Source organism: Gadus macrocephalus, chromosome 3 (assembly GCF_031168955.1).
Source record: "Gadus macrocephalus chromosome 3, ASM3116895v1".
Lineage (NCBI taxonomy): Eukaryota > Metazoa > Chordata > Actinopteri > Gadiformes > Gadidae > Gadus > Gadus macrocephalus.
The window spans coordinates 17,185,922-17,210,921 of NC_082384.1; the positions used below are offsets into that span (position 1 = coordinate 17,185,922).

A 25,000-nucleotide genomic window follows, 5' to 3' on the forward strand; every position below is an offset into this window, starting at 1 on the left:
CAATCTCACTGTCTATCCCTCGCAAGAGTAGAGTGTATCTCAGTGGTCTGGGGTTTCTGGTTAAAGTGAGTTGATGGTCCAAATGCTTGTTCAAAGTCTGCCACCATTTTGAGCCACCGCGGTCCATTAGTGACCTGCTGTGCCTCTAATCCTCATTCACATGTAATGGGGGACATTTCATCTTAATGTGTTAATTCATGAGGTGGCTGTGGCTGAATGTGGGGCCGCAGACTGCAACAGACACCCTAATGAGCCCTGCATTGTCCGCTTGGTTTTTCCACCGTCACTGCTACGGTGTGAAACGGCGTCTGGTCTAAGGAACGTTGACGGACGGATTCTTCCCGTCCTCATAAATGGCTGCCATACCGCTGACAGGGTACCACATTTTTTTGCTTTTTTGTTTTCTAAGTTCCAGTTGTTCCTGCGACACATGTGTGAGTGTGTGGTTACATCCTGTGTCTCACTCTCTTTGATAACTCCCCCCGGCCTCTCTAATATGCCTACACATGGGTAAATAACACATCTGGGGAACAGGCCCTGAGTGTATCAATGCATCAATTAACGGAGGACTAAGTTAAGCCGAAGGTCTCTTTCAGAAAAGCAGCAATAGCCCGGAAGATACAAACAGACACACACAGACACACACAGAGACGACCATACAGACACACAGACACATTATCCCATGCTGGGACGTTCAATAGAGCCGGGACTGAGCGCGTCTCAGACGGGCTGGTCCGGTCGGGACCCCTCCGCATCGGCGGACAGCAGACAATCACCCATGAAAAACAGTCTGCTCTCCCTCTCCTGAACCCCCGGAGGAGTCTCCTGGGTGCGGGGGCAGGGGTCCGCCGCAGAAAGGCAGAATGCCATTAACCCCCCCCCCCACACACACACACACACCCCTCCCTCCCCTCTCCTCCTCTAACCCCCTCTGCCTGCAAAGGACAACTCCATTCAGCTCTGCCACTTCGCCCCCCCCCCCCCCCCCCCAACAGTCACCGACACCAAGAAGCGTTGGAGGAGCGTGTGCGTCTTTAAGGGTGTGATCGCTCACGGGGGCCGACCGCGCCGTACGAAAGCACAACAGACAGACACAGGGCGTGAAGGCTTGATTATGGTTCCACGTGAACGCAACACAATGACCACGCAACAAGGGCTAGAGCACGGCCTGGAAAGAGGTCAGCCGAAGGGAGGGCTGCACCTCTGGCCTTAGCTGCCCTCGCCACATGTTGGGAGGACATGTGCGCTGCAAGTTTTTTTTTTTTGTGCGTGCATGCGTTTAAATGTGTGTGTGTGTGTGTGTGTTTGTGTTAAGGGGAGTGGGGGTAGTGGAGGGGCTGTCTGTGTGTGTGTGTGTGTGTGTGTGTGTGTGTGTGTGTGTGTGTGTGTGTGTGTGTGTGTGTGTGTGTGTGTGTGTGTGTGTGTGTGCGCGTGTGTGTGTGTGTGTCGGGGGATGGGGTGGGTGTGGAGGTGAGGTGGTGGCTGAGGGGGTCCTCCTCCTCCTCCCTCTATATGGTGCTATAAAGGGGGTGAGGGGGCTTTGTCACTCGGCTCTCAATTCCACTGAGACAATCACTCCAGGGACACACACACACACACACACAGACTCACTGGACACACACTGCTGGCTTCTCACGGACACTTATTGATGACCTGCAGCAGAGAAGAGAGGACCTACATGTGTGTATCTGACCCAGTCTCCAGACTAAAGGCCAGAGAACATTCAGCCATCAGAGAGAGAAGAAGAGGAAAGTAACGTTTACCAAAAGACAAACGGCAAGAGCATCACTTCAGGCCAGATCAGATTAGGAAGTGAATCCACTTTCTACAGCTTTATTCTGTCACTCCTAGCTGAGAACCATCTTCTGCGAGGCCGTCATGAAGGTCTTCAGCCTTCTGTACCTGCTGCTGGTGCTGGTGGCGCTCCTAGCGTCGGTGTCTTCCGTCCGACCAGGTAAGAACTATCCACTCTACTGACGCAAAATCACCAAGTACCAGACGCGGGGTGAACCTTGGTGTTCAGTTGGCCAGAGCTTTTTTGGTTTCGTTTTTTTAAGTTCCTATCTTTCTCAATTGCCTGCATTGCCATTGTTTTGTCTCCTGAATCATGTGGAATTGTCAATGCAGGCTTACAGCTGAGTATGGTGGCGGTCGCAATTGTTTATTTTTTGCATATTTAGAATACGTGTTCTAAATGCACATTCCAATTCTCTAATTGTTTAGAAGAGTCGTACATCTCATGCATATACGATGTGCAAGTAACACGTGGGCTTGGTCCTTAACGGCAATATAATATAGGCTACACTAGCCGAATGCAGATGAAAATAAAATTAGGCTTAGCATTGTCCCAATCTATTGCCCTATCAGGAAAACATTCCAATTCTTAGTGGACCTCAACGATGTGCCAACTACACTATAACACGGAGACCTTTAGGACCAGTTGCAGCATCGCAGCTGTACGGGGCAGGTGCGCGGCGCCAGACGCATTATTGATCAGGCGCGCTCTCTCGTGAGAATACCCCCGCCCCATTGTTAGATCGACCCAAGGGCCTGTGACATGACATAGTTAAGAAAAGCGCATGGTGGATATACAGCCATAGGCCAAAATGTGACCGGGAAGACCGCCAGAGATCGATCAGCCCAGGTCCCCTCGGCTCCCATTGTCCGCCGTAGGGCTTCTCCAGCGAGCCTTTGTTAATCACGGTGTAAAACGAAATGCAAATGCCTAAGCTTGATTAACATGACATGAAGCTTGAATGCTTGGAAAAAAAAGAATCTAGCTCGAGGCATTGACAACATGTTATTTAAGAGATCGAGATGGGGGAGGGAGAGGGAGACAGTCATAAAGTCATCCGGTGGTTTATCTCTTCCGTGCTTTACTTTGGGCGTGCGAACCGTGGTGGAAGTCCACTGTAAATGTATTAGGGACATCATGGAGAGCTATGCTTTTTTTTTTTCTCCCTCCTGGTTTATATGTTGTGACATTTGTGATCAACACAATGCTACAAATACACATATTTAAAATTCACACCACTACGTTATTTATGGATTCTGCATATGATTTCTCAAGGCAATAGGCTACATCCATTTGTATTTTATTTAGCAGGTGATAAGGCAATTAATATCACACAAGTAGGCTAGATGTTCCCTGACACCAGTTGATCATGTCATTCGTGTCATTCTAGGATGGTGAACCTTCTTCCGAATGTTATCAAAATTGCTATAATTAAAGCACACGTTTTCTGACTTCTATCTAACTTATCTTCATTTGCTTTTTCTTCTATATAGATTTCATGAAAATTAGGAGGAAATACCACAGATACCACTACTGTCCGCACAGACGCTGCATGCCGCTGCACTCCAGAGTCCCCTTCCCTTAAGGTGAGAACCAAAGCATTTAGTAGTAGTATCGTCTCGTTGTACGCATGCACGCATTTACACACGCACACAAATGCATGTAAAGTATAGTTTAAGTAAAGTATGGTGATACATTGGGCATAAAGTGCATGTGGGTGGCAGTTCAGAGAGTGTGAGTGATTCGTGGCAGCAACGGGAGTCCAGAGGTTTAGAGGCGCGAAGCATAAATCTCACTAATGATGGAGGGTGTTTTATTACCCGGAGTGTTTGTGCGATGGACTGCCTCGGGTTTAGAAGGAAGGAGTTGGTCAAGCAACTTTGAGAAAGAGGGTGTTTCTGACTATTGTTTGACTAAGGAGTCCTTCTCTTTATGATCTTGGCCTGACGCATACACACACCGTCACTGCCACGTACTTATCAGCATGGTTGCCTCACTCTGTGTTTATCTGTAAATGATTTAAACCCCTTTTTCCTCTCCCTCCGTTTCAGGTTGATGCGCAAGAATGAAGTGGTGAAAAGTCTGGCAGAAAGGTGTTGGGCCGAAAGGTCCCTGTTGGACACTCGAGACCAGCACAGCGACCTGCTTTGATGAGAACACACCCAGAGACTGTAACCAAAACCGTTGTCTTCAGAATTTACAAAAATAACATATGTTGACCTGAAGGACACAGAAGTCTTGAGGACTTGTTTTTAAATGTTACTATAAAGTGTAAATAAATATATATATCACTGTGTCGTGGAGAAATGAGCTGGCACCATGTGTAAGCATCTTCCCTTTAAATATGCATACAATTTCACGTCTCACAAATAGAGCTTTACAATTAATGCAGGAGGTTGCATTTTCGCTTATGAAAACCCCGGCCTCCTAGCCATGGAGCAAATAATTTAAAGGAAAGTATAATTTTGTGAAACATGACCATGTATTATTATTTCTTAAAAAAAAAAAGTGTTTAAGCGTGTATGCACTTCAAATAACGTTTAAATAAAAAATATGTTGTACTTTGTTTCCGTCTTCACAGTATTTTTTTTGTAAATACCAACAAACAATCACTGTCCATGCAATTTGTGCTTACGGTAAAGATCTTGAATTCCATACACCTTTATATGACCATCCCTTAACGTCCAGATTCGGACCGTTAACCATTAACCATAGGGTGCAGGTTCACCAAGCACCACACAGGTGCATTGTGGGCCTTATTTAGCCAAGACCTTGTAGCGACTCGTTGGGTGGCAGGACGCCGGGCAGAAGCGTCCTGAGAAAAGGAGTCATAAATACTAGACCCCCTGGTAGTTTACGGACCCTGTACTTTAAAAGGCGTGACAATGAACAACTACTGGCAAGGATACGAGGTCCTCCAATTCCCAGTGCCGTCCATATCATTGACAGACGTTAAAATCGACGAAGGACAAGAGACATTAGCTGATTACAAAGCTTTGTATCTGGAGGATGGGTGTAATGTCATTCCACTATTATGGAAAGTTAAGAATATCAAATATTTATTCAAGGCAGATCCCATGGCACGATATCGAATAACCTAATCTTAAAAATAAATAAATCAGGAGTCAAGAATTGACAGTAAACATTCATATCATCACATTGACCCCAAACACGCGTCAAACAATAACGTAAAATAATGATCATAGGCAGAAGCAGCATTGTAAGAACCTCAAACCAAAACAAAAGAAAAACAACAAAGAAGGTATCAGTGTGGTACCGTTTCCTCCTCCTCTCTCTGCGTAGGACGCCCGTGGGACTCTGAAGTGCATCTCGCTGGCGTCGCTCTCCCTGCTCAGCACGTGATTTACTACGATCAGTAACAACAATGCGGCCCCTTCTCTCCGTGGCCCTCCCAGGGGCCCCGGTGCGCTCACGCTCAGGTCACCAGGGGTCGTAACACCGCAATAAAGCCCCTCCCCTCTGATCTGTGACCCGCGACTCTTACCCCCTTCGTATTTTGCCGCTTTCCCGACCCCGCCCCCTCCTGTCTTACATCACTCACACCCCTCCTGGTATCAAAACAGGCCTTCAGACCCCTGTGTGCGTGTGCGTGAGAGAACGAGTCTTTGGGCTGGTGGTGCACGCCATTGCGCGCGCATTGGAGGTCTTTTGTCACTTGGCAAACAACAGATATCTTTAGTCTCTTATCCCCTTTTGTCCCCTCCCTCCATCTGAGGGCTCCGCTCCACCTTAGCCTTGTTGGTCCCTCGTCTTTGTGTCATCTGTTCAAATATCCAGTGTCTCAGTAATGGGATCTGATCCCGCGGGGGCTCTTGAAGGACGGGGGTCGCTGGGAGGCTTGCTGGGGACGGACGGCCGGGACGAGAGGGCCCTGGATCAGTGCTGGGCCGATTGGTTGAGGAGCCTCTTGCTCAGCAAGGTGTTGTGTTGTTTCAGATACTCTATGAGGTCCGCCTGCTTCTCCACCACCTCCTCCAGACCACAGCCGTCTCTGGAACACACACAACTCAGGGAGGGTCATAAAAGGGTCGTAGGGTCGAAATGCACAGGGAAACCTGCTTAGGCAGAGTAACCAGTTTCTGTTCATTTTTCCGTAGAGGGATTGACCTACACACCCTTGTGTACGTGTGTGTGTACATAGTATGATTCACAACGTGAGTGAATGAGGGATTTTCACCTGAAGCCGGTTTCGGTGGTTAGGTGTGCGTCTCTGTAGGCGTGGCAATGTTCCTCTTGGCTCACATCAGGGACGGCACGCTCCCGGTTGAATCGCGCCACACGCACTGAAAGACAACGACCGGAACAACTCATCACCTTATTGAATTGAAACAGCCATTAAGAGGCCATATCAATTGAGCTCTGAAGCTGATCTCACGTTAGTAGATTGGGGTGCCTCTGGCTGCGTTCGATTTGACATTTGAAGAAAGGATGTAAAATCATACGCTGCCAGACATATGGCCTTGTGTAACACAGAAAGACATGTTGGAGAGACTTTGCCACCAGGCCGTTGGTATTCATCTCTGGTGCCGTATAATGACGTGATTTTGTAAACATTCACATGGGACTTAGCGTCATCAGGTCTCTCTTGCAAAAGCGGCGTTTAACCTCAATGGACACTTCCTGAGTAAAACTGAGTAAACTATCCTATTTATGTTTCAAAGGATTTCATTATTCAGCGTTAAAAATAACTACCGGCAAATACAATTGTGGACAATGCCAATGGTAGAAAGACAATTTATACTCAACTTTCATAACGTTTTGGTAACGTTTTGAGTATAGTTGCTAAAGACCCGTTGTCAAGGGTGTTTTACAATTTAAAACCACCCTTATTTGAGAGGCCATTGCTATGCATATAAGGGCACACTCACACTAGGCCATCTGTACCTTTCCTGAGTACATTTGCCCCCTAAAGTCTAGATCGTTTGGCTAGTGTGAGCACGCCATCCGTACTCAATTACAGTTCAATTCCGTGGCCTCAGTACACCTCGGAGGTGTGCTCAGGCCACGGTACAGATGCTAATGAGCCGACACGCACATACGCATGTACAAGAGGCAACCGTCAGTTGAGATTGCCTAGTGTGAGCACAGGCTAGCGGCACAGTGGGGGGGGGCAATCGTACTTGAGTACGGTACAGGGCAATTTTGTGTGAGTACGCCCTAACTGCATGTGTTTGATTCCCCGTACCGTCCGAGGGGTAAACACATCCTCACAGCCACAGCGGAGCCCCTTCACCACCGTCCTGACCCCAGGCCAACACCAACACCAACACCTTTACCTCACCGCTCAGGTGAGGTAAAGCACACATTTATTTGGCCGGAACTATTTCCTTGTAAAGCCACGCCGGCCCACGTATCCTGCACTTAGCCCCTAACGGGCTGCCATATCCTGCACTTAAACCGCTAACTCTCACACCCGCAACACACACCTTTACACAAGGGGAGGAGATGCCAGCTAAGTGTCTGTGTGTGTGTGTGTGTGTGTGTGTGTGTGTGTGTGTGTGTGTGTGTGTGTGTGTGTGTGTGTGTGTGTGTGTGTGTGTGTGTGTGTGTGTGTGTGTGTGTGCTCAGTTTTTAAATGCTCAAAGAGCGGTACTTAATATCAATACAAGAATTGTATCTGTGTCAGCACGTAATATGAAGTTTAAAAATATAACCTAAGATAATTGTACTGGGGAAAAAGTATAATAAGGAAGACAAAAAGGGAAGTGTAGATTTTTGCTAAGGTATTATACTACACCATCTCAAAGAACCCACTATGAGCCACTACGGCAGATTATCAGGAGAAGGTAGCACAATTTGAATCAAGATAGGGCGCCTGTGTGTGTGTGTGTGTGTGTGTGTGTGTGTGTGTGTGTGTGTGTGTGTGTGTGTGTGTGTGTGTGTGTGTGTGTGTGTGTGTGTGTGTGTGTGTGTGTGTGTGTGTGTGTGTGTGTGTGTGTGTGTGTGTGTGTGTGTGTGTGTGTGGAGCAGGCTTCTTCTACAAGATAAGCTCCAGTGTCATTAGCCAGAGGAAATTGACAGCGGGGTTCTAAAGAGCGCTACCTTTACTTTGCTTCAGTGCGGCAAATCATCCCTAGCATCCACACAGACCGCTCGATAGGAATTCCGGGAATTCCTGCATAATGAGACCCTCCATCAACCTGTGTGTGTCTGTGAGTGCGTAAATACTGTAATGGTGAGCAAGTACATGAGAAGGGGGAAAAACATTCCAGGAATGGCATGGGAGATCAATTGCTGGAAACAAGAGCATTTCTCTGCATTGTTTCAGAGATGTCACAGATGTTTGTTACACTATTATGTCGGCGGGCTCCCTTGAAGGGACACAAAAAGGGTCCACCTCGAGTGGTTCTGTGAAAGAGCTCTAGTTGGAGCTCATACTCAAGAATACTGAAACCCTAGTAGTCCTTGTAGCCAAAAAAACTACAAACACACAGTACTCTGAAAGCATAAATTGGTGAGAGAGGACAGGGACATGTTGGAAGTGAGTATGGACTCTCTGATTCCATCAACCCTTTGAATCTGAATAACAGAGGACGACATAAGCAAGAGGGTGGGAAGAGCCGAGCAGACAGACATACAGTGGTGGTGACAGACGGAGAGACGGACCAAGGATGGAGGGGAGATGGAGGGAGGCTAAACAGCAGCAGTGGGACGGGGGCGACAGATCTCACACCTTGCTGTTACACTTACACACACACACACACACAAACACACACACACACACCTCCATCAGGTCTTATGCGGTGATGAAACATACTCCAACCAGTACCTACTAAAGGGCTGATCATGGTCCCACGTTCCCGCAACGCAATGACCACGCAGACGCTTTGACGCAGTCATGAACGTTTATGGTTCTGCGTCAGGTTTTAGTCAGCGGACCAATCATAGCCCTTGCTGCTGTGTCGCCTCGACGGAAGGTTACGATTTTTGGGAGGCACACGTCCGGCCCTTGCGGCGGACGCAAGGAGGGTCCGCAATGACGGTCCGCAAGGACGTAAGGGGTCCGTAACCCCCTTGCGTTGCGTGAACGTGGAACCATTAAGAGTCCTTAAGATACGATTCCAGTTGTAGCAGTAGCAGTAGTATCGCTAGCCAGGTGCCTAGTTTACACCAGTTCATTGTCGTGCATGGGCAATTTGGACATCGATACACTTCTAACAGGTTAGGTTGTACAGAAGTAACAGAACAGCCCGTAGGACAGCCTGGAAGAGAATGTATGCAACTTTGCTCTGAAAGCTCTCATCTTGAAGATAATGGAATGCCTCATTGCACAAAGTACGTCTACAAATACACTTGAAGGCCAAGTTAATGTTTTCCAGCTAATATGTTGATAGTCAGTACCTCACAGGACACTAAACTAAAACAACACCCTCTTTTAAAATTATTAGATTTATATATATATATAGTAGGAAATGCAGATTCTGTGTCTCTTTAGACTATGTACATCGTTCATAGAACGATGTACATAGTCCTTCAGTTCATTGACATTACAAGGGTACCTAAGTGTGTGTGTGTGTGTGTGTGTGTGTGTGTGTGTGTGTGTGTGTGTGTGTGTGTGTGTGTGTGTGTGTGTGTGTGTGTGTGTGTGTGTGTGTGTGTGTGTGTGTGTGTGTGTGTGTGTTGGCCCCACAGTTCTTACAAAGTTCTAACCAAGTAGAGAAGGGATGTATTCGAAGTGACCTCTTTGAAGGCCAAGGCATGGCTTTGATGTGCATGGAGCATGCAGACCTATAGAGGACCCAGCATTCATGTTATAATGAGGACAGCAGATACATACAGCCTCCCTCAAAAGATAGGCAGGCAAGCATGTGCCGTGGAGTGCATGAGCTCACACACACACACACACACACACACACACACACACACACACACACACACACACACACACACACACACACACACACACACACACACACACACACACACACACACACACACACACACACACACACACTTCAAAGAGCAGAAGCCAAGAAGCCTTCCTCTGTGGAGCTCAATAGCTGTGGGCATCACCGCTAAAGGCTAAAAATGTAAACAGACAAAAAAAAACATCATTTTCTTCCTTGTCCTTTGAAATGGCTTAAAATGCTGCCTAACTATTTAACAAGGTATCAAGTCCTTTGGTCTAAACCTGCAAAAACAGAGGCTTGAATCGTTTCGGGAGAAGGCGCAGATAATCGGGTCGTCAAAACCCTTCTATGTGGATCCCCGTATGTTCGCAGTGGCCTGGTGTTGACCATCCACCAGATTGCAATGCAAGACTGATCTTCAAGAACAGTCGTGTAGCAGTGGTATTACCAAAATATCAGCCCTGGTTTTAAAAGAGGATTAAAGAAGAGAGGGGTTGCTTTGCTTTCATCAACATGGTCAGAAGGATGGCAAGTGTGTGTCTGTGTGTGTGTGTGTGTGTTTATGCTGAAGACCATCTCTGTGGATGGGTCGTGCCTGACTGCACAGATCTAACCTGGAATGCAACAGGCACACACACACACGATCCCCCCGACTGTAAACAAGAGGACAATGTGTATGTCACTGTGTTTGGGTGGAGTGGGTTGAGGGTTAGCCTATGGCTAGGCTAAAGCCTAATGTCTCTTATCTTCTCACCTCTGCATCTAGTATCTCTTACCCCAATCTGCGGCCCTCGGCCTCAAAACAAGCCTTTAAATAGATTTCCTTTCAATAAATCTCTCTTTAATAACAATATCCTCTGATTTGTTATCTTAAATAGGAGGTTTTCCTTTGTGGTTTGCGCTTTGTCCAGCTGTGGCAGATGTTTATACCAGCTGGGGCCTGTTCATTTACAACCGATTACGCAAGCTAGGAATGTCCTCTAAATCTCGTTTAAAGATTTTGGAATTGTTTCTGAAGTAGGTTTACATAAACAGTAACCGAATCGAGAGTTAGGGTGTTAGGGTGAGGGTTCAGAAGGAGGGACAACGAGTGGACAAAGGCTGGGAGGGAGGGAGAGAGAGTGTGTTAGAGAGAGTAGCGCATGGCTGACGGTCGGCTGCTGGCTGTTTGTGGTGCGTTTGAACAGGGCAGGGCATGGCACATTGTGATGCGAATGCACGGGGGCTGCAGAGCGGGGGATGAGGCCGCAGCATGTAATTCAGAGGGTGTGTCGTGTCAACACACCACAGCTATTAACACGGCTAGGAGCAACGCTCGGTTGAACAGGGAAAATAACAGGAGCAGAAGTAAAGTGGGATCTACATTGAAAAACACTTCTGAAAACTTAATTGACTTGATATGAACCGCATCCTTATCAGCCATTACAATGGACAATTCACAAACAATGCATTGAATCCCTTCGGTGGTCAAGAAATTCAAAATGGGTGTTCAAAAGACACCTGCTAGCGGCCAATAGTGGATAGATGGGAGCATTATGCAGGTACAGAAATGCAGGGTTACGTCTTGAAACAATTGGTTGGCTGGTAGATGCCTCATCCTGCAGGTAAAAATACATCTTTTTAACAGTTTTGGGATCCTGGTTACCTGTGTAGATGAGTAGGCATGGCAACGCCACTACAAGTTCTATCCCCAGAATCGCGATAACCATGTAAATGGAGATGGCCTCCGAAAGTCCAGAAGACTGGACCAATAGCAGCAGCACATTTCCTACGGGCAAAACCAGAACAAGCACACATACAGAAAACTGAAACAAAGTGTGACAACAGGGACCCCTTGTGGTACAAGCAAGTTCTGCACTTTTTCGAAAAGAAACCCTTCCAACTCTACGATGCAGTTACAAATACAAGCTGCCAACAGGCCCTGTCGGGCAGCAGGTAGACAGTTCCACAGGAACAAATTGTTTTAAGGGGAGGTACAGACATTGTGGTAAACTATCAGTCCACATCTAGTTAACTACAACATGCTGGTTGTAGTTACATTTTTTTTTTTTATTTCCTTTCCATCAAGCTTTGTATCGTTAGAAACCCACTCATATTTTTGAATGGTCGTGCATCATTCCCTTATTTTCTGGAGACTGGAGAGATCTGTATCGATCTCCAACACTTCCTGTTTAAGATGACGCAATATGACGATTTTTGCGTAGAAGTAAATAGGAAGTGTAAGAGAGGAGGATTCTTGAAAGACTACAAGCACTAGGGGTGGGACCCGCTGATCTAGATCAGCAGGAATGGCCAGCGAAGCTGTGCATCGTGGTGCATGGTGGGAGTTGTTGTCTTCAATCCACAAGCGCCAAAAAGTCACTTTCTGCCTTTTCTCGGTCAAGACGGCACCAAATTAGAATTTTATTTCATTATTCGACTACATATAGGACCCAATTTCAATACATAATCATGCCTCCACCGGTGAAATGCTCCTTTAAGAGAAAGCACGTTTTCCTGGGTTCGTACCAAATCATCAATGTGGAACAAGTGAGTTGGTTTTTTCCCCAATATATCTCAAAGGGAAGGTCAGTCTAAACTCAATGATCGACGCGTACCTGTGGAGTGTACGGCGAGGGGCAGGTGCTTCAACCTCCGGGTGTTTCGGTAGAAGTGGAGGTACCCCCGACTCCGGGCGCGGCTGTGGTGGCGGTGCACGCAAACGGCAAACAGCAGCACCAGCACCGACATGCACACCTTCCCGAACACGATGGTGCTCTGCCCTGTGACGTCCCTCAGCACGTTGGCGCACTCCTGCTCCTCGCCCAACGCCAGTGGGCACATCACGGCGACGCACAGCGACAACACCACATAGGCAACCTGGAGACAAAACCAAAATGGAACGAAAGGACAAGGTCTCTCAGGGTTAGGGTCGGTGTAGCTCAGGAGGTCGGGCGGGATGACTTCAACCGGAAGGTTGCTAGTTCGATCCCCCGGCTCGAGTTGACTGACTTGAACCGGGGAGGTTGCTTGTTTGATCCCCGGCTCGAGTTGGCTTTCGCCTTGCATGGTCGACTGCGCCGTCGGTGTGTAATTCTGTGTATGAACCGTTGCAAATCGCTTTGGATAAAATGCCCTAAATTTAAATGTATAGAATGAGGAGACGGAGTAGTATGTGCATGAGTATGTCTGAGTATATACTGTATCTGAGACAGGCTGGTAGTAGGCAGACAAATGTGTGAGGGACTAGCCGAGAGGTGGATCGAGTGTTTAATCCATAGAGGGCCTCCCAGCTGAATGGTGGTCGGTTCGCTTCACAATGTCTGCAGTAGTCGACTTGCAAACACGTGGAAGACGCCTAAACCACAACGACTTTAAGTCACGTTGGATTTAACGTGGCTGATAAAATGACTATTGCATAATGTTAATGGAGTACATACATGGATGAGGGAGAGCAGGACGGCAGAATAAGTGGTCGGTATGGTCCGGAACTCTTTCCTGATGGCCGAGTGGAGGGCGTCAGGGGAGATCAACGGCCCTTCCACTAGGGGGTCGTCTTCTGTGCTCGGATCGAGACACACGGAGCTACTCACCTGTTCCATCGCAAAGTGAAAGTGAGAAAGTGAAGTGAGTACTTGAGTGGTGCAAGGTTCAACATTATCACCAAGCTACGGTTCTACTATCACCACGCTACAGTTCTACTAAATAGTGGTTTGTTATGCATGCATGTGTATATATATATATATATATATATATATAAATCGTTTTTTACTTATTTTTCTTATAGTTTGATAGTAAAATGCATAGTGGTATAGTCAAATATTTGTGTGTCACTGTCAGGAAAAGCGCTTAAAATAAAAAGGTATTGTAATGTAATGTAATATTATTAGCTCTTTACGGCTTATGACCATGGCAAAAGTATTTCAAAGCTTCAATGACATTTGAAAAGTGACAGATTGTGACATAGACGGTTCTGACTGAAATTATACTTCAATAGTGCTATAGGGCAAACATTAAGCCCAGGAAAAAGTAATGATATTAAATACAGTGCTGTTTCTTCCTGAAAATACAGGAGTCTGCCTCCTACTCTTGAAGCAATGTGTAAGTTGTGGATTTTACTGTATTTCGTTACTCTCATTCTTATGCAGTTTTGTGAACTGAACTTAATTTGGTATTTTGTACATAGGACTAAAGATTATATAGCAGTACATGATTTTATTTTGGTGGACCTCAACGTTAAGACACATTGAAATACATACAAGTCGAATCAGAATATTGCAAAGTCCAATACTCTGTGTTAAAGTCCAATACTCTGCATGAGGCCCGAGGCTGTTGTGGCGTCAGCAGGATGAAGGGAACTTATGCAATTAAAACAACTAACAACCTTTCCCCACGAGGCGACATGCTCTATACAAACCACACATATTTGCCGTGTAGAATGTGTATTTTAAATAGAGTATATGTTATATCAGGTTAGCGTCGTTGATATCGTTATAGGGGAGCCGTTCAATAAATAGTGCATTATAATCTGCAGCAGCACTCCAGTGCTAAGCGATAGACTAGCTAAATGCTGTGTCAGAACGAAGCGAATCATACATACTGGATACTGCGGCGATCCTTTTGAGTCCATTTGTGCAATTTTTCATCGAGTTTTTGGGCTGATATTATAAAATATCACGTCAAACGAAACAACAACAAACAACGTCGATTGGCCAGTCCGCGCTCTTTGAGATCGGAGAGTGACACAGCAGGCACGTGACGCAGCTCTTTCTACGGGTTACTTCCGGGTAAACAACACGGGCAACTTCTCCAATCTATTATTAGGGCGCGTTTCCAGAGAGATGGTTCTCAAATGGCTCTGCCTCGAACCTAGGCCTATGACGCCACCTTAAAGACTTAATTGAAAGGGATATATGTATTTAATTTAGGTTTATTTATTTTAATCATTTTTTCAAGCCATTTAATTAAATACCAAGTCGTTTCATCGTTTTTATTTTGAAAAAAACGTCAACATTATCACTAGACGTATCGGACAAAGGACAGTTGAAGGAAAACAGAAGAAAACTTTAATTTCACAATTTTATTGACAAACATACCCTTGCTATAAAAGACAATGAACTGTGTGAGATAGACTGTTAGCGCTGAGCGGGGAGTGGATAACACGGTGTTAAGCTCTTCTGTTCACGTGTTTCAGGTTAAAGGCAATAGCGCGGGAAGTAGAGGGCAAAAGGTACATTCAAACCACGAGGAGGCAGCAATCGTGAAGAGGGGGGAACTACCGTAACTTCGATGAGGGGTGGGGAAGGTTGGGGAAGCAGCAAATACATTTTTCTCATTGGTAAGCTCAAGGTTAGGAGGTTGAAAAATATTTTTTGCTGGTATGGAACTGTGCTTCAAGTGAAAACAGCATGTTTGCGGACACACTCACACACAGATACTTAATAACATACACATTCATTCACTGTGCCTGACCCAGAGATCTGCGTAAGTACAAAACTGTCTTCTCATACTTTCTCTCTCCTTGCTCATAACTTAAGGCACTGAGTCTGATGCAATCAAGCTATCGCAAAGAAAAAACGCATAATCAAACATGAGGGAAATAATGCAAAATATCAAATAACATTAAATGTTGCAATAGCATGCGTTCTGATTAAAAATTAAGAAAAACTCTAATGTCTGATCACAAGTCACACGAGATTGGCTTCCCTAAACCCCAAAATGTTGAAGTACAACAAGAGAGGAACACCGAAGGTCAAAGTGCCACTGGGGATAAGAATATATAAGAGCAAAACCTACTTTAAGTAATCCAGACAATACTCTGATAAAAAACAATCCAACCCAGATATTTATGTTCTTCGTTCATGCAAAGCAGTCAACAAAAACCCAAAAGAAAACAAAACTAAACGAGAAGATGTGAGTAAGGCATTGTAAATGTTCAGGCTACAATAAGCTTTCAAACCCAAGGCTGGGTTACTATGCTTTCAGATCGCCATGATGTATAGCGGACATACAAAGGGCTTAATGCATTCCCTGGGCAAATGTCCATGTGTCCATGACTGTGCTTCTATATGGATGTGCAAGGACCTAATGGCACTCGAGTCGTTTCTTCATCGATAGATCCATATATATCTATATATGTTTTATTAAAAAATATTCCAGTTCTCCTTCCTAAATTACTGTCAAAGACAAAATGAAACTAATATTATTGTATATAATCATTCATTAATGAATACCTTATTGTATCTAAAAAGAACACAAATGTCCGTGTGGACGTGCATATCAATCTGACCGCCAAAAGTATTGATTACATCGTTTGGGCGGTTCACAGGATCACAAATCAATACACACCCCTCCCCAGGGCCGAAATGTTGTTTATTAACCCGCCTTGATATCCTGTTCTACTGGGAAACGGGTCACATCACAGTAGTCTGAATATCTGTCTGTCTGTCAGTGATGGAGGGAGGGTTGGGCTGCTGCAGAGGATCATGGTCCTCATAGTGTTGTGGGCTGACCTCCACCTGCAGCAATACAAACAGTCTTTAATACATTTGTGCATGTATAGAGGTCTAATGAGGTGATGGAAGCATGTGTACGTGTGTGTGTGTGTGTGTGTGTGTGTGTGTGTGTGTGTGTGTGTGTGTGTGTGTGTTGTGTTTGTACATGAGTACTACTTGTGTTTGTCTCACCACGAGTGGCGATGTAGCACTCGTTACAGGTCAGATGTCCATTGCGGATCCGGACATCGGTCCCAGTGCTGGTGTCCCCCATCTGGCCACTGCACACGCCACACTGGGGAAGTGAATGTGTTACTTTCAAAATTTAGTGCCTTCAATGCCCATTGGTTTATGTTATAGTGCCTTTAACTCTTAATTTCATGTAGGTCCGAACTTTGCTTCAGAATCAAAAAACTGGTGCATGTTTAAATTACTGCTTGATTATGATTGGGTGGGGGTGTGTGTGTTTGTGTGTTTGTGTGTGTGTGTGTGTGTGTGTGTGTGTGTGTGTGTGTGTGTGTGTGTGTGTGTGTGTGTGTGTGTGTGTGTGTGTGTGTGTGTACCTTGAAACACGGCAAGTGAAAGAACAGTCCCATGGTGTCAATGATCATGGCCGCTCCTTTCCCCAGAGGCTGAGAACATCCAGAGCACAACCTCTTCCCACTGACACATCTACACACACACACACACACACACACACACACACACACACACACACACACACACACACACACACACACACACACACACACACACACACACACACACACACACACACACACAAACAATAAATGCTATGTTATTCAGGGAAACTAAACCTCAATCATACTGATGATTAAAGAAAAAGATGTGTGTGTGTGTGTGTGTTTGCGTGAGTGTGTGAGTGTGTGCGTGTGGTTACCTGCTGGGTGAAGGAGGCTGTGAGGAGGAAGATGGAGGCTGCTGTGATCCGGCCACTGTGTTGTCAGAGCCTGACCTGTGGTGCAAAACACAGAACCCACACGATTAACACACATACTAACACACACTCCCACTCTCACACACTGAACTAGGGTTGTCCTAGCATAAGATTTTGTCTTATAGTCTAATCTGATTCACTAGGGCAGACCGATTGACAACTGATCGTCGAATCATATATGATAGAAAAGATTAAATATGAGCTCAATAATGCCAGATTTTTCATAGCTGTTGCTTGGCTAAAACACTTGGACGTATCAGTTGGCTAATCAGGTTTCCCAGAGCTGCTGTAGGCGAGGCCCACCGCAAAATGACTGCCCGCCTCTACCAACATATTCCCTTTTTCTCATATGAAGACAATGTGCACGACCGTACGTAATCGGCATACAATTCAACTGGAAATAAAGGCTTTCAAATATATTGGCCTTATGTATTATCATATAGACCTAGATAATATATAAAAATATAACACATTTATGAAATCTGACAGTGGCTGGTCTCGTTCTGTCTGATTATGCACGGTACTAACATCTGAGATGTAGCACCAATCAATTTAGCAGAACAGCTGAAATGCTCTAACAAGTACTGACGCGAGACGAGAATCACACTGAGAACCGCTTTCACCAGTGCGGGTGGTACGATATGACAGCTGCCGTTGACTCAGTTTGCATTACTTTTTTCAGATAATCTTGAATTGGTTCTAAATGCTGCCAAACTTTTCTGCTGTTATACATGCACAATTTACCAGACGCAACGTTTCAAAGCAATGATGGTTGAATCTATTAAAATATTAAAAGATCAAAGTTTCGGGGTCACCTTGATTTATCTAACGATTACTCACGATGTTACATGACAGACACAGACACACACACACACGCCACACAGAGACACATACACACACACACACACACACAAACACACACACCCACACACACTACCTCTTCACTGTGTTGGACTGAAGGAGCTGGGTGTTGCGGTCCAAGGAAGAGGTCTTCCACAGGTCGTGTTTCCTCGACGCCTCGCTATCCTGAGATGACTCTGCATACAAATAAAATAAACATTTGTCCACTTCCTGTTTAATGTAGTGGACTGATCTCTCACACACTTTGAACGGCACATTATAATAATTTGTCTGTTTATAAACTTGTGCGCGCTGAATTTCATGGGAACGTTTGGAGCACAGCTAATTAAAACGGGCCTAATACCTTACAGAATAACTCCTTAACTCTCTTGTTTTATCCATGACTCACCTCAATAACACTCGCATACGTAAACAGCAATACACACTATCCTGCCTCCATACTACACCATCCTCCATATACACCATTTTACACCATCCAATCTACATCACCACGTATACATCATCAAATCGACACCGTAAAATCTACTGACCCTGGAAGAAATGGAGCTTTGATTTGTGCTGATCTTCGTTAGCGGTGGTGGGTCTCTGGATGTGGGGCTCTGCGTGTGCAGCCCTTCCCAGGGTCTGGTGGTTGGGCTGGGCCGGTCTGGAGCCCTCCTCCTCTGGAGCCGGGCGGGGCGGCTTGGCCAGGCCAGAAGGATTAAGAGGCGTCGCAGTTTCATCCAGAATCCTCCGTTCCTGGAGGAGTAAAGCAGCAGATCCTCTGTGAGCACAGGTGTGTGTGGGTGGGTGGGTGTGTGACTCATGCGTGTTGGTGGGTGTCTGAGTCTTTGCATGGGTGTGGGTGGGTGTGTGAGTCTATGCATGGGTGTGCGTGTGCGTTCTTCTGTGCTGTACCTCTTCGTTGTGTCTCCTCTCCTCCTCCTCCACCTCTTTTTGAGCTCTTTCCCACTCCCCCTTCAGTTTCTCTTGTTCTTTCTGGTACTGCTCCTGCATAGAGGCATGATACCAGTTAATACAGCCACACACACAAACACCCACGCAAACACAAACCCACGCACATGCATGTACACAAACAAACCATGTAGATCATATATAGCACACACACACTTTGTCTGACACACACCCACACATGTTCTCTCTTTCCCTCTCACACACACACCATCTCTCTCTCTCTCTCTCTCTCTCTCTCTCTCTCTCTCTCTCTCTCTCTCTCAGTCATTCGGTGGTACCAGGTCAGCCTTTTTCTCGGCCATCTTGTCGCGACATGCACCAGGCCATGCGTGCTTACAGCCCACTTTCCCGCCGTCTACCTGAAGGAGGCGCTCCTGCTCCCGCTGCCACCTCTCCTGCCGCTTACGCTCCTCATTGGGGTCCCAGACCCAGTGATTAACACGCTTAGCCAAGTTCAACATGGGGGTCTCAATCTACCCACGCCCAGCCATACACACAGACACACACACAGAGGCAAACAGGACGAAGCACAGTAGGAAAAAGGAGGAGGAAGGAAGAGATAGAGAGAGAGATAGAGAGAGAGAGAGAGAGAGAGAGAGAGAGGGAGAGAGACACTGCAAGTGACTAGGGGAACAAGACAGGAAGGGTCAGGTCAAGAAGGACATGATGGAAAACAAATATATAGAGAGGGTTTTATTCTGAGCATCGACTTACAGTTGAGCAGCTCTCTTGGATGCCCTCTGTTGGAAAATAAACACATGCCAAATTATTCAATTTTATCAGAAGTATTATAACAATACTTCTTTGAAATGCAATTGCTGTCAATTAAAACCGGGCATTTAAGGAGATTCCTCTGTACCTGATATAGTTGGAGAATACATCTGCCCGTTGGTGGGTAATGGTGATATTGGTGATAATGAGGATAACGGTGATAAGGGTGATAATGGTGTAAATGGGGATAATGGTGTCAATGGCAACGATGAAGGTAAGGGTAGAGCAGCTGGTGCAGGCTCTTTCTCTTCTGTTGATGAGTCAAATCGCTCCGTGGTGCCATTGACCTGGATCAACAACAAAGGAACGCACAAACCGTGGAAAACAATTGGCAATTGATCTGCAGATGCATAATTAATAGGGATGTAGAAATGGACCTTTCAATAAAAATTGTTACAGCTTTCAGACTCTGTCTTTTAAACATGCAAATGAACTGCACACACACACACACACACACACACACACACACACACACACACACACACACACACACACACACACACACACACACACACACACACACACACACACACACACACACACACACACACATTTAAATGCTGGCAGTCGTAATGTTCTTCTGAATGCCAATGCCAGGGAAGAGTCATTATCTAACCTAATGAACCTTCAAACTAAATCCATTGTTTCCTGTTTATCGCATCCTTAAGGGTTAAAACCTCAGGCACATCTTGGTTGTTGAAATGTCGATGTATCTATAGGTCCCCTCCACCTACCGATCCATCAGTATCGGTCTCCATGGCGATGGGCTCCACTACAGTCTGCGTGAGCTCCGTCACAATAGTGGTGGTGATGATGCAGTTCCTTCCTCCAATCAGAGCGCTCATGGCCGACCCGGAACGGGAGCCTCGGCTCTCCGTTGTCGGCTGGTCTGAAGCGGTTCTCTGGCTGTCTGCTGCTGTCTGCTCTGAAGCAGGGTCTTCCTTCTCCTTATGTGGGGACTGTGGGGCAGAGAAGGTGGCAGGCTTCTCCACCTGCTGCTTTGGGGACAGTGGGGGAGAGAAGGAGGGGACAGGTTCCTCTCTCTCCTGCTTTGGGGACAGTGGGGGAGAGAAGGAGGAGACAGCGACCTGCTTCTCCTGCTCTGGGGACAGTGGGGGAGAGAAGGAGGGGACAGGTTCCTCTCTCTCCTGCTTTGGGGACAGTGGGGGAGAGAAGGAGGAGACAGTGTCCTGCTTCTCCTGCTCTGGGGACAGTGGGGGAGAGAAGGTGGCAGGCTTCTCCACCTGCTGCTTTGGGGACAGTGGGGGAGAGAAGGAGGAGACAGTGTCCTGCTTCTCCTGCTCTGGGGACAGTGGGGGAGAGAAGGAGGGGACAGGTTCCTCTTTCTCCCGCTCTGGGGACTGTGGGGGAGAGAAGGAGGAGACAGCGACCTCCTTTTCCTTATGTGGGGACAGTGGGGGAGAGAAGGTGGCAGGCTTCTGCACCTCCGGCTTTGGGGAGTGTCGAGGAGAGAAGGAGGAGACAGGTTCCTTCTTTTCCTCTTGAGACGAAAGACGTGTAGAAGAGGGAGCCGGCTCTTTCTTCTCCTCTGTGGAGGGTGGAGGAGAGACAGAGGCAGGCTCCTCCTTCTCCTGCTTTGGGGACTGTGGGGGAGAGAAGGAGGCAGTATCCTCCCCTTTCTCCTCCGTGGAGTGTGGAGGTGAGACGGAGGAAGCAGGATTCTCCAGGAGAGGAGAGGTGGAGGAGGCAGGGGTGGACGACAATTTAGACTCCTCTTTCACGTTTCCATTCACTCGCACAAGGCCGTCCAACTAAAAAGGATATAAAGAAGATGAGTGAGTAAGTCAGTACGTCCGTCAGTCAGTAGGTAACTAACTGACTAACTGAGTAAATCAGTAACTAACTCAGTAATACACAAGAAACAGAAAGCCTGTATGACTACGCAATGTATTAGAAAACCCTCGACAATATATCTTTGACCTTTTTTACAAAAGTAGAGCTAACCTCACAGGAACCAATCCGCGGTCCCATTCTTACCAGAACAGACTTGCGAGCGCTGTGGCTGCTCCCGGGAAGGCAGTAGGGTTTGGCTGTGAGCAGGGGCACGGGTTTGGACGGCGGGTAGGGTGTAGGGGAGACATGGTGGACGCGTACAGTCTTTGCAGATTCTTGATCTTCCCTCGCCGGTTGAGGCTGGAACCCTTTGGTTTGTCCCGGCTGGGCCTCTCCGGTGGCCGGCGGCGTGTGCGGTGTCCCCCTGGGCTCTCCCTGGGGGGGCTGATGCGGTCGTAGTTCTGAAGGCGCCGGACGCGGCGGCAGAGACGGTCGCGACCGACCGACGGGACCGGCCGAGGAACCCGGTGGGGTCGTGGAGGACCGGGCCTCCGGGACTCCCTCCTCCCCTTCGTTCTCCTGGGGTTTCGGGTGCTGCGCCGTCATCCGAGCGGGATCCGGTCGGAGCTGCGGAGGTTCTGGGGTCTCAGAGGGAGGGTGTGTGCTCTGTGGTGGGGGGTGGGGCTCCTGGTCCGTCTGGTGCGGGTCAGCGGGCGTGGTGTTCGGGGAGGTGGATCGGGGCAGCTTCAGGCTGTCCAGGGTGGCGTCGCTGATGGTGAAGCGAAGGGCGTAGCGCTGAAGCACCATGGCGGCCTCCTCTGGGGTCTGGGCTCTCCGGTAGGACTCACACAGGTCTATCTCCCGCTTCTCCCTGGAGACACGGGGGGTGGTGGTAGAATAACATCACGAGACAGAGGAGGCATACGATAGGGTAAGGGAGTGACAATAATTGTAATGACAACTAACTTTTCAGGGTTTAGTTACAATTTTGATACATTTCAACTTATGTTCAAGTCCTCTGGAAAAATCTTGTAAAACATAAACATATAAAAGAAATACTTCATGCATCAATGAATTATGATTGATAAATCAAAGTGCTCGGCTCGACCAGCCCTCAAACGAGGTCAGTCCCTGTCGACACTTTATAATCCCTGGATTTAAAAAGACACTCTAATGGTGGCGACAAATCCAATCAGTGTGATGTACTTCAATATGTCTGCGCTTACTTCTCCTCCACGATCTCTTTGTAGGTCTTGATGCTCTTCCGCTTGCCGCTGTCCACCCCGTTCTCCTTCATCCTCTTCTCGATCCTCTTCCTCTCCTCCTCCTTCTTGATCAGCTCCTGGGAGGCGCTGCGGCGGCGGTTCTTCCAGCGGGCCAGATTCTACCGTCAAGACAGACATGACCTTATTACAGTCTAAAAATAACATCACAATCCCATTGGGAAGGCAACGCATCGCATAGATACCTATGATAACTAGACCTATATGTACAGTATATATTGACTGTATAGGAGATACTCATAAACCAAAGCGACTTAGGAGTGACTTCAACAACAGAGGCAACCGTGAAGAAGGCATCCTGCTCAAGAACGCCTCCAGTTAGACTCTGGACATTGGGGATTTAAACACCTCTAGCCACTCCACACTATCCTCTCCTTCCTATAGACTAAGCGGGCTAAAGAGGGACGCTAAAGGCCTCCTTCTCTCCCACATCCTCAGAACATCCACATCCTTTCTTACGTCCTGCCAACCGTCGTCCTCCTCCTCGAAGTTGTGTAGCGTCTCGTGCGTCCGCTCGAAGCGGGACTGGTTCAGCGGGGGCACGGACCCCATGGCCTCCTCCTCCGTCGGCATGTCACCCATACTCATGCTCCTACGGGAGGGGCGGGGGGCACAGGTGGTTAGGATGCAGCATACTGTATGTTAGCGGCTTCAAGCGTCTTTCGCCTCTTTGGCGGGTTCTACTCTCCAGGATGAACTGGCTCTACAAAGCCGGGAATAACTACGGCTACTCCAACACATGCGGGCTGTTTGGCCGTTTGTTTTGATGGAGACAAACCCGGATGATCGGAACGGTGAAGGGGTGAGACGGACACACAAACAGTTACACACACCGGCTGTGCGCTGCAGCTGGTAACGTGATCTCAGCTCGATAACTGTTGTGTGTAAGGACATGCTGTAGGTGGTTTGTCACAACTTGCAAATAGGGAACAATACAAAAAGCTATGTTGAAGTAATGGCTAGCTATGAACAACATGGGGGTGATACATACATGTATGACATGTGTATGATCACAAATGCATATTGTCCATGCACACATAAATGCACAAATGGCCATGCTTCGATGTTCCCATGCTACTGTGAGACTTACTCTTTGTCATCAGACCTATAAGCAACCCGTCGACTCATCCTAAAAATAACAACAGACAAAGATAAACGGGAGTGTAACAGAATTGTGTGTGTGTGTGTGTGTGTGTGTGTGTGTGTGTGTGTGTGTGTGTGTGTGTGTGTGTGTGTGTGTGTGTGTGTGTATTCCAGAAAGAGGGAAATGTGTTTCTCATAGGTCATCAAATGCTGTCAGGCCCTCATTTGCATTTCTTTCGTAAAGCGACAATCCAATAAACACAGTTCAGCAGAGCGCTACGGCTAAGGATACCATTAGCATCGGGTCTGAGGAGAAGGACGGCAAACGTGGTGCCCGTGGCCGCATGCAATGACTTTGCACATTTTGCTGTTCATCTCACATCATCGGGGGCAGATCATCATCCTCCATCCACTGCGGTTCGCGGGGCTCCCCCCCATTGCTACGCATCTCCACGGGCCCTCGTTCCACCTCCTTCACCTCGGTCACCCCCGCCTCCCCCTCAGAGCTCTGCCGGCCCCCCAGGGACCCCACACCCTGAGGAGCCCCAGCGGGAGGGCCTCCCGGGGGGGTGGCGGTTTGACGGGCGAGGGGGGCGGAGGTATTAGGAAGCGTCGCGTCTCCTTCTCGACGTCTCTCTTTCTTTTCCTCCACCTCTTTCTCCTGCTCCTCTGCCTCCCCCCCGGCCCGTGTGGGCAATCTGCCGGGGGCTTTCTGAGGAGGTATGAGTGGATCTTCTACTGACTCAGCAGCCATTCTGCTGAGAGAGCGCCGGAGTTAACAAGTCGCCGGTTACCAGGGGCAACGCAGCAGAGACTGGGACACGAGCAAAACACATAAAAACAACAAGCCGTGCTCACGCTGCAGCTCATTAACCGTGCCGGTTAAGGTGGAGAAGGGCCGTGAAATTCCAGATTAGTTCACACAGCGAGAAGGGTCACATCAAACGGCAAGCTCCAGGATTCTGTTCCACGACCACAATAAACAACCGACTTTCTCCTGTGTTAGTCCATATGGCCATGTGTGCATGCATTCCCATACGTCCTATTGCAGGCACAAACCAAGCGTACGAGGCCGACGACACAAATACCTGTCTGTGTTTCTCTTCTCTGCTGTTTTCAGTCTGCTCTGCAGCGGGGGATTCGACACGGGCAAAGGC

At 47.4% G+C, this 25,000-nt stretch overlaps 3 protein-coding genes across 11 annotated transcripts in view; 1 reads left to right on the plus strand and 2 right to left on the minus strand.

The window, feature by feature from the left end:
- Positions 1-1,539: 1,539 nt before the first annotated feature.
- On the plus strand, positions 1,540-4,446 carry apela (apelin receptor early endogenous ligand). The gene is made up of 3 exons (XM_060047677.1): positions 1,540-1,954; positions 3,289-3,381; positions 3,847-4,446. Exons 1-2 carry the CDS (start codon positions 1,879-1,881, stop codon positions 3,378-3,380), a joined length of 168 nt encoding a protein of 55 aa, XP_059903660.1. The 5' UTR covers positions 1,540-1,878; the 3' UTR covers position 3,381; positions 3,847-4,446.
- A 391-nt stretch (positions 4,447-4,837) lies between these two features.
- Positions 4,838-14,413, minus strand: tmem192 (transmembrane protein 192). The gene is made up of 6 exons (XM_060047670.1): positions 14,246-14,413; positions 13,086-13,238; positions 12,264-12,525; positions 11,312-11,434; positions 5,994-6,099; positions 4,838-5,807 (listed from the first exon to the last, which is right to left on the minus strand). Exons 1-6 carry the CDS (start codon positions 14,273-14,275, stop codon positions 5,693-5,695), a joined length of 789 nt encoding a protein of 262 aa, XP_059903653.1. The 5' UTR covers positions 14,276-14,413; the 3' UTR covers positions 4,838-5,692.
- Positions 14,414-14,710: 297 nt separating this feature from the next.
- LOC132454350 (LIM and calponin homology domains-containing protein 1-like) overlaps positions 14,711-25,000 on the minus strand; it is a 25,425-nt gene continuing 15,135 nt past the window's right edge. For 4 of the 9 annotated variants that reach the window (XM_060047651.1, XM_060047657.1, XM_060047653.1 and 1 more), the window contains 17 exons: positions 24,932-25,000; positions 24,224-24,601; positions 23,851-23,889; positions 23,220-23,352; positions 22,704-22,861; positions 21,682-22,348; positions 20,418-21,455; positions 19,772-19,970; positions 19,627-19,652; positions 19,272-19,385; positions 18,856-18,948; positions 18,489-18,696; positions 18,035-18,134; positions 17,041-17,115; positions 16,703-16,811; positions 16,332-16,434; positions 14,711-16,163 (listed from right to left, as the gene is read on the minus strand). The exon at positions 24,932-25,000 is cut by the window's right edge and continues 285 nt beyond it. In XM_060047651.1, the coding sequence (XP_059903634.1) occupies positions 16,138-16,163; positions 16,332-16,434; positions 16,703-16,811; positions 17,041-17,115; positions 18,035-18,134; positions 18,489-18,696; positions 18,856-18,948; positions 19,272-19,385; positions 19,627-19,652; positions 19,772-19,970; positions 20,418-21,455; positions 21,682-22,348; positions 22,704-22,861; positions 23,220-23,352; positions 23,851-23,889; positions 24,224-24,601; positions 24,932-25,000 (3,535 nt within the window). In that variant the 3' untranslated portion in view covers positions 14,711-16,137. The remainder of the gene's footprint in view (positions 16,164-16,331; positions 16,435-16,702; positions 16,812-17,040; positions 17,116-18,034; positions 18,135-18,488; positions 18,697-18,855; positions 18,949-19,271; positions 19,386-19,626; positions 19,653-19,771; positions 19,971-20,417; positions 21,456-21,681; positions 22,349-22,703; positions 22,862-23,219; positions 23,353-23,850; positions 23,890-24,223; positions 24,602-24,931) is intronic. The other 5 variants (XM_060047654.1, XM_060047655.1, XM_060047652.1 and 2 more) reach the window with 5 other exon arrangements.